This window comes from Rhynchophorus ferrugineus, unplaced genomic scaffold (assembly GCF_030347505.1).
Source record: "Rhynchophorus ferrugineus isolate W39M unplaced genomic scaffold, kcgeb_rfMv2 rfM8, whole genome shotgun sequence".
NCBI lineage: Eukaryota > Metazoa > Arthropoda > Insecta > Coleoptera > Curculionidae > Rhynchophorus > Rhynchophorus ferrugineus.
Genome location: NW_027472587.1, coordinates 37,881,010 through 37,894,706, shown reverse-complemented (window position 1 = coordinate 37,894,706; position 13,697 = coordinate 37,881,010). Strand labels below are relative to the sequence as shown.

The window sequence follows — 13,697 nt, the reverse complement described above, 5'->3', positions numbered from 1 at the left end:
GGTCAAATATGTTGATCGTTGATCACTTACGTGTGTAATTTTGGAAGTAAAACATTACCTTATCTTTAACCACTACGATTTTGAAACGGCCACGGCTTTCAAGCATCGATGGTAAGGATTTCCAAGTATTTATTTCCGGAAAGTATTGTTCCACTGAACGTAAACATTCGGTTCTATCATATCCACCTAAAAGAAGAACGTTATAACGCTTAGCCTACCTACTACCTGTACTCATAGCAATTTTTTTTTAAATTAATTACATCTTTCATTAGATATGCTTGGTACAATTTTAATTTACAAATTGATTTATTACTACTGTAAATTAAAATAAAACTAGTCCTTAAGTTAAAATTAAGAATAAATTTATGTGTTAAACAAGTTTATAAGGCTTGGTTCCCTTCAATCTTCCGATTTCCTGCATCTTGTTCAGTAGCTGTATTGCTTCCACGTTACTGTGATTTATCAATCTTATTTCACGTTTTAAGGCGAAATCTTGGATCACTTCGTGTATCCATTTGATTTTGAGGTCGTCGTGCTGCTCTTCGTTGGTTTCGTAGCGATAAGCATTGGTAATTAATCGTAGAACTTTGTTTTGAGTGCGTTGGATTACTAGTTGGTTTGATGTTTTAGTGCATCCCATAGGTCCTAAATGGCTTTACGACTGACTGAAAAACCAATCTTTGATTTTAGGTCAAGTTTAGATTATATTCCGGCTAAGCAGTACAGTTGCTTGACTTTGAGTCTAATCTGCTCTGCTTTTTGGCTAATATGATGTTTCCAGTTTCATCTACCATCGAGATGTATCCCGAGGTATTCAGCTGATTCTGTTAATAATTAGTTCTTTGTTATTTCGCAGCACCACAAAATTAAAATGGACAGTTTTAGACAGATATACATCTTTTACCATGATAACTGTGTCGTCGGCAAATATTTCAGGTACTGTTTCTTTTGTTGTTGGGATATTAAAAATATAGAGCTGATATATGAGTGGTCCCAAGACTAGACAATAGGTTTCAGTCTTGAGAATGCCCCTTCTTGCGAGACTAAATTTTCTTTCGAAAATATATGATTCCAGTAATCGACAATAATTATGCGGTTTCATAGGCGATCAAGAGTGAACTTACCACAAACTAAGAGAGTATTTTTGTATTCACCACAGCCATGGGAACATCTTTGTGAAGACATATTTGTGAGAGCACAGTAAAGGTCAGGCTTTTCTTCACTCTGTGATCGGCTATTGTTTGGTGTTAGAGTTGGAGACGGTGTTTGTGGAACATTCAGTCTAAAACAAACGCGAGTATTACTTATACCCCAAAAAACATATAGATAATGCTATTTCTGCAATTACAATTGTAGTTAAAATGAATATGATATTCATAAGTGGAGTAGCGATCATAAGATACCTTAATTGAATGGACAAGGTGGCAAGTTTTCCACCTAAAGTAACCAGAGCTAGGAAACTGTGTTCTCCGACACTTTCTGTTGCAATTAAATTCCAATCAGGCTCAACCTCATTTTCCAATTCCTCGCCTATTTCCCGGTTATATATTAAGACTCTTGGTTTTGATGGTTGGCTCAGAGTTTTCTTCTTCATTTTGTTAGACACTGAGGTGTTTTTCAAAGACATCTTTTTGTAATCTTGAACAATTTCTGTATCACTGATATCTCCTACAATACATGGTGGTGGTTACTGCATGTGGTCTTAAATGGCTTCATGTTTGTTAAATGTGTTATATATTTTACCTGAAGGTAGACTTGAACAATCCTGCAGGGAGTTGTCAATGGCAAGATAAAGCATGAAAGTTTTCTCTTGCAGTGTATTTTTGTCTAGTAGATCGTCGGTAATTTGTCGTTTAATCCATTCCAGCACCAAGCGACATAGAGAGCTTTGATTGACGAACGACATTTCCTCTTTAGATTGGTTTAAAACTTCGATTTTCGCACAGTATAAGTTCAAAACCTGGTTATTTTTAGAAATCTCTGAAAACTAGATAAAATATTAGTAACAATATAGCAGTTTAGTGAGTATTATTACGTTTTTCGCTATATATGTATCTATCTGTTGTACAAAGTCTCGGTTTTTCGTTATCCCTGACAGTGATCGAATATCGATGCAGTTCTCCACAGAAAGATGCTTGATTAAGTGTTTTCCGCAAGTTTTCACGACTCTGTCCATCTTTAGACGGTTGGCTGTTAAAAATACTGCTTTAACCTGTTAAAAATGTGGAAATTTTAACAAGTCGTAAAATATCGTGGCGGTAAATTCATTTTGAGGGGATTTTTTATTAAAGCGGAGCTTATTTGTCTAGACTTTATTAGTTGCCGAAATATTTTTTATTAGAATTTTTATATCAACATACAAGGTGTCTCAAAAGTAAGTCGTCCATTTGGTGGTATTATTCATACCCTTTCTTCTTCGGAATAGTAACGACCATTTCGAATCCGTTGTACTCCAACAGCGGCAGTTCTGATTATTTAGGCGTGATTTAATATGAACATGAGATTGTCTAGTTTACGAAGTCAGTCCTGTAAGTGATTTCCTGGGATTATTATTATTATAACAGGTCAATTGGAAAGTCCCCAGTCTGACACATAGATGGCGCTACTAGAATTAAATCGAAATGTTTTTAGTTAGCCCTAACACTCAAAAGATGCGTGTATAAATTTGACAGCTGTCGGATCATTAGTTTGTGAATTTTGAGTGAAGTAACTTTTGTTATCGTGAAAAAATGGATAAAAAGTAATTTCGCGTGTTGATAAAATATTGCTTTTTGAAGGGAAAAAATACAGTTGAAGCAAAGACTTGGTTTGATGCCGAATTTCCGGACACTGTCCCAGGAAAATCAACCATCAAGGATTGTTATGCTAAGTTTAGATGTGGTGAAATGAGCACCGAAGACGGCGCACCCAGTGGACGCCAAAAAGTGGTTGTTACCGGCAAAAACATAAAAATATCCACATCCAATGATTTTCAATGACCGTAAATTGAAAATAAATGAAATAACAGACCTTTAAAGAAAGAAATAACGGCTGGCAAGGTTATGGCGTCTGCATTTTGGGATGCGCATGGAATAAGTTTCATTGACTACCTTGAAAAACTAAAGACCGTCAACAGCGACTATTACATAGCGTTATTGGACTGTCTGAAGGACGAAATCGCCGAAAAACGAAATGATGAAAAGGATAATCAGTGTATCACCCTTGAAGGGAATTATGTTTATTTAAAAAATACTAATTTTGCCAAAAAAATATGTGTTGTACTATGGTAGGCTGGGGACTTTTCAATTGACCTGTTATACATTTAACTTATTGCAGAGATGCATCTTTAAGTATTTGTGTAAAATGTGGAGAAATGATGATCTATGCACATTTAAAACACTTTCCTGCTCCCAAATTCTGTAAAAAGTACAAACTTTTTTTTCAGACACCTTGTAGTTTCAAAAGTCCCCGTGGATATTTAGTTGATATCATCTTTTACAAAAGTACTCATTAATAAAATTACCTGAGTATAGTTTACGGTGAGCTTAGCCGTATAAGCATAATCTATTAGAATCTGTAAGGCATTTTGATCAAATCCTCCATTCAGTTCATAAATTACGATGTTCTCTAGTCTCTGCAAGTCCTGATCAGCCGTGAATAATTCAAACAGGTACGGTGAGGCACTCGCCAGTACCGCTCGGTGAGCATGTATTTCCATATTACCAATCTAATTAAAAACAACAAACTAAAATGAAACACTTGACTGGAGCTTTGGCGATATGTTAACATGATTTAGAGTGAGTTATCTGAATTGTTTTTTTTAAACAAATTATTTCCAGACATAAATATAGAGCATTCGAGAGAATAATATCAAAAAAAGTTTCAAAAATAAAAGGAAAAAGTTACCCCCATCTAAATTGGCGCTTTGCTTCTGCAAACAGATAAAATTAAAATAATATTTTATGAAATGTATATTGGGTTGCATTGTGTAGGACTTTCGATAACTTACTTCTGGTTGTTATAAGGAACGTTTGCGCTTGGGCTGTACAAATAAATAAATAATGAATAATTTTTAAGATATTCACTATACTATATCCACCAACAAATGCGTTTTGATTTATTTAAAAATATAATTAGAACAGCTCATTAAATTTTTTTGGTATTTCGATTGGATTGTTGTATCTATATGGTACTTTGATTGCACTCAGTTATAAGACCGTAATAAGTAAGCATCAAATGAACCTATTTAAAAAAAAAATAATTAAAAAGGATTTACTTTCAAATCAACGTTTTTATTACAGTATAATTTAGTGGAGAGTTGGCAAACAGTTGTTGATTAAAATTCATTTAAAGAAATAAAATTTAATTAAATAAGTAACTTCTTTCTGTATTTGTTAAATTTATCGTGTAGATATATTGTTACAAACAGGATAAAAGCAGTTTTATTTGAATATCATCGCTACCACTTTAACTGACTGAAAAGTGTATTACAATGATTACTTATGCACATTCTACTACATAAACACCAGTATGTGAATGAATTCTAATTAGTTATTTTTTCTCTTGTGTAATACAATCCTATATTTAATCGAAAATATCCTATACTATAACGTTATTGTACCTATTTTTGTTATTATAATGTTTGTAAAAACCAACCATAGTTATAAATAACCATCTAACCGCTAAATACCAAAAATATTGGTAGAGTTGCTGTATAGAATATCAACGCATTTATTGGATTTTTATTTTACTAATAATAAATCAATTAAAAAAACATATTGCCAATATATAACCAGATATTTTTGTTATAGTTGAAATGTTTGTTGGTTTAACGATTTTAATCAGAGATATTTGAGACACTATGCATCCAATATAACAATTTCGTGTTGTACAGCTACATCTATTTATATTTAAAAAATTACTTAAAAACTACTCACTACTGGTTAGAATTAATTTCAATAAAGTTGAATTTGAGCGGTCCAGTAGTGTAACTGACCAGATACAATAACAATTTTGTCAGACATTCCGCGCAGTCACAACAGATCGGTCATCCGCTAATTAAATCTATGATATGTCTATGAATTTACGTATAAGGCTTTGCGACTGCGCCCCAATGCCAGACAAAATTCGTTGTATCGTACAGCCAGGCACATACGTGAAGAATGACGTCACAGAAGTGACGATTTTTACGCATCATGTTCAGCGACTTGAGCATGGACGAGTGGTGGACGTCATCCACAAACTCTAGCTGCAGGACCGGTTCCTCGTCCTGCTCCAGATCGACGTCCATGTCGCTGGCGACGGCGTGCCCGTTGGTATATTCCGAATCTTGTTTTATACCTAGAACAAAACAATTTTAATTACTTTATAATTAATGGTATAATATTACTGTTGCTTTAACTATCAATTAATAATCTGCTTCGTTCTGTAACTATTTGTGCAATAATAATTAAAAGTTATAGATATAGTTATAGACTTACAATAATTTTTGGTTTTTGAATGATCGACTGTCAAAATGTATTGAGAACATAGCAGATATACGTAGAAAATAAGACCTAAAAGAGTTTAAATGGATAATCAAGTTTTACGCTTCAAGTCCACCAGAGGGCCGGATTTAGGAAGAATCGTTTGTTTTACTGGATGAAAAAAGTTACTTTCAAAGGAGCTATTTTATATTTTAATATTAATAATAAAATATTAAATGCTGTAGAAATAGATTTTTTATTAACGTTGAATGAAGATGATATGATTTACATATATTTAATGACCTAAAGTATAAAAATGTATGTATATGGCAATTTAAAATTATATTATTGGGCTAATAAAAATCAAAATTAGAAAATGTATGTATGTATATATATATATATATATATATATATATATATATATATATATATATATGTATATATGTATATATATTGTGGATAAAAAAAATCAATCAAAATATATTTCAAATATCCCGCGCGTTGCGTCTTCCTAATCGCTCTGAAGCGTCTTCAGTTAATAGTAATTTAGTTAACTTATGGAAGATCGTGTCAAATAAAATATAATTTAAATTATATGAATCATTATGTGTACAAGTAAATCTTACGATCAACGAAAGAAAATAAAGTCATGTCGTACACTTCTATTAACAATATAACCTTCAAGCATTAGAGGTTGGCGAAAAAGTAATTTCGGTTTTTCCTAATTTATGGATCTAAAGTTGCATATATGTAGTAAATTTATTAAATGGAGCGATAGGATAGCGCGTTTAAGAGGTAACAATTCGCAGAATATTCTATATTAGAGGTAGATTATAACTAATTTTATATAACCTAAAAATAATGACAATATACATACAAAAACACAATACAAAACCCGAATTAATATTTAATACAATTGATTCATAATTAGCTCAAATAGTTCAAGGCCAACTAAATCGATAGTTACCTACAACATTTCTTTTTATGGCACCCCATCATAAATCAGGAAAATTCGGCCTATTAAGTCAATTATGATATACTACGGTCGGTATGTGTATTGTGTTTTTATTTATGTGTTTGATATGGGTAAATAGAAGTTTTAACAGTTTCCTACAATAAACATATTTGTAATATCCTTATTATGTACAATTTTGCAACTTTTCTTGTTGTGACAAGTACTTACGCTATGCAATATCAATAGTTAAACAGAACAATAACTTATTGTTTGTATTGCAGGTTATTGTCAATTAATAATGTCAATAATGTCAAAATATCTTATAAATATATTTTTTAAAACGGACAAAATATTCATTGTAGTATATATAAAACATAAATTGCCATGTCAAATATGTGAAAAATAAATTTCTTTACAGCTGTAATTATTAATAATCAATAATTAAATTGAATTAAAATAATACAGCTTCATAATACAATATACAACATAACAAATTTCATATAAATGATTGTAAAATTAGCAATTCCAAATATCAATTATTATTCATAACTGAGATTTTTATTTAGCGTATTCACTTAACAAAGGAATTAGTACTAGTTCATTATTAGTTTTAATATATGCGACACATTTTGTGTTATCTTTATGCAGTATATAATTTTAATTGCAAAGCGGATTGGAAAACATACTCACGTGACGAATAATTACGTTTTTTGCTTTTATCAATTGAATCTAATGGATTATTTGCCGATATTGACTGCCTATGAATATCATAATAATTGAAAAAATATTATTTACTTACGGAGTAATTTGGTACAGGTAGACTAGGTGAGATAGTTCAGATTCCAGTGGAAGGTCGAATTACGGACGAACTTCCGACTGATCCCATTACAAGCTCAATCCAATTTGGTGTCGGATTTGGTAAAAAGGGTTTAGAATAACTATCGCTGTAAGCAGTGGTGTGTCACAAAGGGCGATAACAGCAATTTGATATTTTTTATATTTTCACAGACTGCTACTGTGTTATATTGATATATTAAAACCGAATTTAATATAGTAAATGGACTAAATTTAAATGTAATTAAGGATTTATATGTCATTACTATTTAATTAGGATTTAAATAAAATCCAATCACTAAATGTGTTTTTTAATTAACTTTTAAGGTTGTAATTAATGTTTAGGACTTAAGTCTTTCAGAATTTCTTCCCGACATATAATTATTATTATTCTGTCTTACAGTAAATAGAGATTTCATTTCATAGGACACTTGGGGCAAATGTTTCGCGACGTCCAATATCTAGATACCACTGCAATCGCCTTTTCGATCCATGTCATTGGTATGTTCGCGAAGGCATTCGATTGGTGCATTTCGTCTCTACGGTGTGTTTGTTGTTTGTTTTTACCGCCTTTTCTGTGTGCATTACACAGAGAAGAGTGCGTTTAGCACGCTATTATGTTCTTGTAATTAATTTATAATCAAATTCTGATGTGTGTATAGAAAATAATAACAGTTAAATCAAGCCATAAACGACGTCTAATAAATTGCCAATTGGTGTTTGTAAAAATGTAGAATTCGTTTCAAACTCGGGGCGGATCTTTCTCTTTTTATCTTAGTTAAAAAGAAATAGAATGCTGCCCGATGCGTAGGAATACGTAACCGAATTCAGCCTATAAAATTCGATTTCCATTGGTGCTGATGGGCAATGTTGCCAAATGTTTGCTAAATTCAATAGCGAACCAGCAATTTTAAACAGAGTTTTGAAATCATAAAAAGCAGTCTTCTTAATAATATACATTTAATGTTTATACGCAATTAACGAATTATAATTAATAAATAAAAACCATAAGATCCACGTTTTAATAAATTTTAATCTGTTTTATCTACGTAATGTCAATACAATTAATGTCAACATGCACGTTAACTACAATTTTTAATTACAGCAGGGCTGTTAACTTTTATTGGTTGTTATATTTACAAATCGAATATTAAGTTACTCCTGATGACGAACGATTGATTATTTCAATAATTGAGTAGTTGTTTGCGTGACTGGTATTTTTTAAATAGGCTTCCAGTGTTCTCCAGATAGAGATGGTTAATTTTAGTATTGTCTCACGAAACTACAAGGGATTTTATGAAAATAGTTTGTAATTTGGTAGTTCAATGCTCTTTTACAAAATACACGACACCAATTGGACATAGTTACGCGTTTAAACTTTACTAATTATAGGTTATTGAATTTGAAAATTTAAGCCTTTATTGGGATTTGAACTTGATATATATATATATATATATATATATATATATATATATATATATATATATATGTGTGTGTGTGTGTGTGTGTGTGTGTTGCTTTATGCTAATTTGTTCCATACAAAAAATGGTAGTAATAAACCTAATCCTCTCAATATTATCTATTATTATTTTCTATGATATTTTGCCTTCTTTCCAGTCAGAATTTGTTATTTATTATTGCTTTATTTTTTACTTTTTTCACTCTGCTCTCGACTGTATTCATTGTCCTTCGTTTTGAGTAGCCTCATAAGCTGAGTATGTTCCATTAAACGTTATTTTACAGGTATAATAAACATAATGCCAATAAACGTTTTGATCTTATTTGAGGTTTGCTATTGATAGCGCTATATTCACTCATACAGATATTGCGGTATATGTGTAGTTCATATTGCAGAGCCATATAGCTTAGGAATTAATAAAGAAAGGGGCAAACAATCCTTCCGCACGCGTTGTTCCGAGGCTTACGTACTATTACTGTCTGGCGTCTGTAAGCTTGAGGTTTTTTAAATGCGATGCTTAAGACAAATTCCACATGTTTCAGTGCACAGTTGAGGAACACATTCCTCAGAGACTTCAGAATGGAAGGCGTAGCGACAAAAAGACAATGATGAATATTATATTTGTCTTGAATTCCTGCAGCACCAACAGCAGCATATTGGGAAGTAGACACCATCCTCGAGCGCCGGCTATGGATTGGTGAGGATTACTAATTCATTGTTACAACAAGGTGTAATTAAACACTATTGTTTTATCTCGTTATCTTGACATCCACCATTTCGTATTAAAAATTACGATTTTGAATAGGATCTGGTAACTGAACGATAATTTCGCGGTCTTGGGCATCAAAACATCATCAATAACGGCTACGAAAAATCATTAAAACACTTAACGTTGATAAATTCGGACTCTATTTACCTATGATGACGTTGGTATTAATTTGTAATGGAGGGGTATCCATTAAAATTTTGCTTATGAAAATAAATCCGCGCTAATTTTATATCGTTTTCACTAATATCGTGGAATTAAACGCGGCGTTGTTAATGCTACGTATAGATCACGTTAATACGATGCAAAATTAACATAATCAGATAATGAAACTTTGGCGTGTTTCAGTGTTTTTACGATATGATCTCGGTCCTCTTAGATTTACGCATTACACGTCGGAAATGAAATGGAGCACATCAGCTGATGCCGTGATAAGACCGTTTGTTTGGATAAGAGTCGTCAAAGATTTTTTATGCATGTAATTTTGTAATTTTAAGTGTTTCTTTCCTAACTGATAATGCTGGAAACTGGATAGCATACTTAAGTTATTATCATTTATATTATTGGCTTTAAGTCACATTACTAAAAGCGCAATTCAAACAATACATAATATCTAAGAATAAATAATTTATTTTAGTATAAAAACAAATAAGTAAGCTGATCTAGTTAGTAAATAATATAGAAGAAAATAATTTCAGTTTTTCCTACCAGAGAGATGTTTGTTCTTAACACCATGAAGATAGATCAAAGATCAACGAAAATTGTTTTATTAATCGACTTCGAAAAAGGAGAAGGTTCTATGTTCGACGGTATATCACGGATATATATATATATATATATATATATATATATATATATATATATATATATATATATATATATATATATATATATTAGCGACCCGCCCCGGCTTCGCAATGCTGATACTAAATTAAATACACTACAGAAAAAATATGAACGTTGTATATAAAAACATAGCGGCCCGCTCCGACTTTGCACGGGCATAAAATATATATGCCTATGTAACTCAAAGAAAACATGATTAAAATCGATCCAGTATTTTTGGTTCATTCATTACTGCCCTTGGCCTGCACGCATTAAATTTGGAGTAAAACAATTCCTCTTCCCCTATACTTACTATGAAGATTTCCTGCTATCTTTGGAATATCTAAATTCATACAATTTTTATTACATTACACATTTTTAAACGCAAATTTTAAATTTGTAATATCTCCGAAAATATTTGTTTAATTTACATGCCGTAAGGAACCATATTGATCTCTATTAATTGCACACTGTATTTAAGGTACTTAATTCGATAAGGATTAATGCCGTATTGCTTAAAATAGCTTCGTAAATAAGCCATTTTCTCACGTAAAAAGTAAACAATAAAAATGGTTAATGTGGGTTATCCCTAAAAGATAAACATATACCATCGTGGACTTTTTTGTAGACTTTTTTATGGTGTACAATACTGTAGTACATTAATTTGATCTAACTCGTAGGGTTAGGCAGCGTTTTTGCTAATTGCTAAATAAGCCTAAAAAAATAGGTTAATTTACGACATCACGTTAGAAACCTCTAAAATTAGCAATGTTGCCTTAGTATATTATTCATGTATTATACATATAAACCTTCCTCTTGAATCACTCTATCTATTGAAAAAACCGCATCAAAATCCGTTGCGTAGTTTTAAAGATTTAAGCGCACATAGGGATATAGGGACAGAAAAGGCGACTTTGTTTTATACTATGTAGTGATATATATATATGGGGAGAAATTGACGGAAACGCTCAAATTTCAAAGGCACGTACAAAGTTTTCACATATTTTTTTATCTAAAACAATCAGATATTTGGGCATAATGTTATTGCCGAGCTGATGTGACGGAAAATCGGAAGTCGTTTAGTGCAAAAGCCATTCAGTTTGCTTTTTAAGCAGTAACTATAGTATATAAGACCTCGTAGAAATACAGTAGACAATTGTTTCTATGGTGTAATTGTTAAAGCGTTTAGATAGGTCGCGAGTTCGATTCCTGGCTCAGACAATAGTTTTTTGTTGTTCTAGTTTAGTTAGAACATTAGTTAGAACAACGCACTCATTATTCTCAATCATTGTTTCAATCATCTCTCATAAAGCTTTATTATTATTTTATTATCTGGCCTTGACGCCAGATACCCTCATACCTTATCCAAGCGTTCTGGCTTATCATGCATATCGAAGTTCAATTTAAAGGTCAATAATGCCACCCAGGGCGTTGGTACCACCATAAATATGAACCAATACAGATAAGAAACGCAAAGCATGCGAGACACGATTTTAAATGTCGTAAATTCGTAAATTATCGTCTACATCGTCAAGTAATCGTTCTTTTTTCTCCCAAAAGGCTTTTATAACATTAGTGTAATGTATCAATGAGGCCTATAATTTACAATTACGCTCAATATCAGGAAAAGTGCTAAAAGGAAATAATTAATATTTACGAGGTTTGTCCTAAAAATACCCGATTTCAAATTTTGTGGTTTACTTGTATATCGACTTATATATTGGTATATTGACGACATGCTACCACCCTAGTTACAAGATGAGTTCGTCGCCAAAGAGCATCACAACATATGAAAGGGAAATAATCTAAAATCTTACAATTAAATCAGTCACATATATCAAAAATGTCAGAGCTAGTCAGATTCCTAAACGATGTAAATCAAAAGCTTGCTATCCGAATATAAAAAACATATTCATACAATATAACACAAGTTTGGGCATATCCACTGCTACTGTGAACATCTAGTGTCCAAGAAAGGAAATTCTTCTTTTACTGATTAATAGATTGGTGAAAGTTAGTTCTTTCCAATTTATATGACCTACCTGGATGTCTATTTTATATTTTAAAAACATGCGAGATAATATTTTGTAATTTGTATTTTAGTTAAAACAAAGCATGTATTTTGCCCAGCGTTAGATACTGTACAACACAATTCGAAATATCATCATTTGTTGCCAGCCATGAATTTCCTAGTTGGCCAAAGATATAAAGAGCATTATATAAGGTCCTGCAACGTATTTTTATATTTCAAAAATATATTAAATATTTTTAATAATTTAACCGACGACAAAAAATAAACAAGGAACTCACTAAATATTAAAAAAAGAATCAAACTTAAATTTTTGACACAAAAAAAAAACATTTTAAAATAAAATATGTACATGATAATCGTTATAATACCTAAATAAAAATAAACAAAAATCTTATATAACCAATCTCCGACAAGTATTTTATATTCTACTATATACATGCAATTGAACTTAATACCTACCTAAACCTATTTATCTATTTTCTATATTATTTTAAGTACTACCAACTGATCACTTAGGAATCGCAGTTATTTTATTTAATATTGCAACGGGTAGGCCAAATAAAGGTGCAGCCCGTATGACGAAAAATAGGGATAAAGAAACAATGATTGAAAATAATGAGTGCGTCAGTACGCTTAGGTGATTTTACAAATGTTCTAACTAAACGCTTTAACAATTACACCATAGAAACAATTGTCTACTGTATTTCTACGAGGTCTTATATACTATAGTTACTGCTTAAAAAGCAAACTGAATGGCTTTTGCACTAAACGACTTCCGATTTTCCGTCACATCAGCTCGGCAATAACATTATGCCCAAATATCTGATTGTTTTAGATAAAAAATATGTGAAAACTTTGTACGTGCCTTTGAAATTTGAGCGTTTCCGTCAATTTCCCCCCTTTTCCCCATCAGATCCTGACTTGGTTCCAATGGGACCACCTTGGAAGTGCACTCTTTCGAATAAAAAAATAATTATGAACGCTGGGCAAAATACATGCTTTGTTTTAACTAAAATACAAATTACAAAATATTATCTCGCATGTTTTTAAAATATAAAATAGACATCCAGGTAGGTCATATAAATTGGAAAGAACTAACTTTGACTATTATCTCTAATCTATTAATCAGTAAAAGAAGAATTTCCTTTCTTGGACACTAGATGTTCACAGTAGCAGTGGATATGCCCAAACTTGTGTTATATTGTATGAATATGTTTTTTATATTCGGATAGCAAGCTTTTGATTTACATCGTTTAGGAATCTGACTAGCTCTGACATTTTTGATATATGTGACTGATTTAATTGTAAGATTTTAGATTATTTCCCTTTCATATGTTGTGATGCTCTTTGGCGACGAACTCATCTTGTAACTAGGGTGGTAG

General features: G+C 31.6%; 1 protein-coding gene across 4 annotated transcripts in view; it reads right to left on the bottom strand.

Moving 5' to 3' along the window:
- The window catches only part of LOC143201187 (influenza virus NS1A-binding protein), a 38,910-nt gene that overhangs the window by 3,955 nt on the left and 21,258 nt on the right, over positions 1-13,697 (bottom strand). For 2 of the 4 annotated variants that reach the window (XM_076412088.1, XM_076412087.1), the window contains exons 3-9: positions 5,135-5,319; positions 3,503-3,706; positions 2,036-2,212; positions 1,744-1,987; positions 1,404-1,668; positions 1,125-1,282; positions 59-186 (exon numbers count right to left, since the gene is read on the bottom strand). In XM_076412088.1, the coding sequence (XP_076268203.1) occupies positions 59-186; positions 1,125-1,282; positions 1,404-1,668; positions 1,744-1,987; positions 2,036-2,212; positions 3,503-3,706; positions 5,135-5,319 (1,361 nt within the window). Of the gene's footprint in view, positions 1-58; positions 187-1,124; positions 1,283-1,403; positions 1,669-1,743; positions 1,988-2,035; positions 2,213-3,502; positions 3,707-4,916; positions 5,320-7,198; positions 7,272-13,697 lie in introns of those variants that run through there. The other 2 variants (XM_076412089.1, XM_076412090.1) reach the window with 2 other exon arrangements.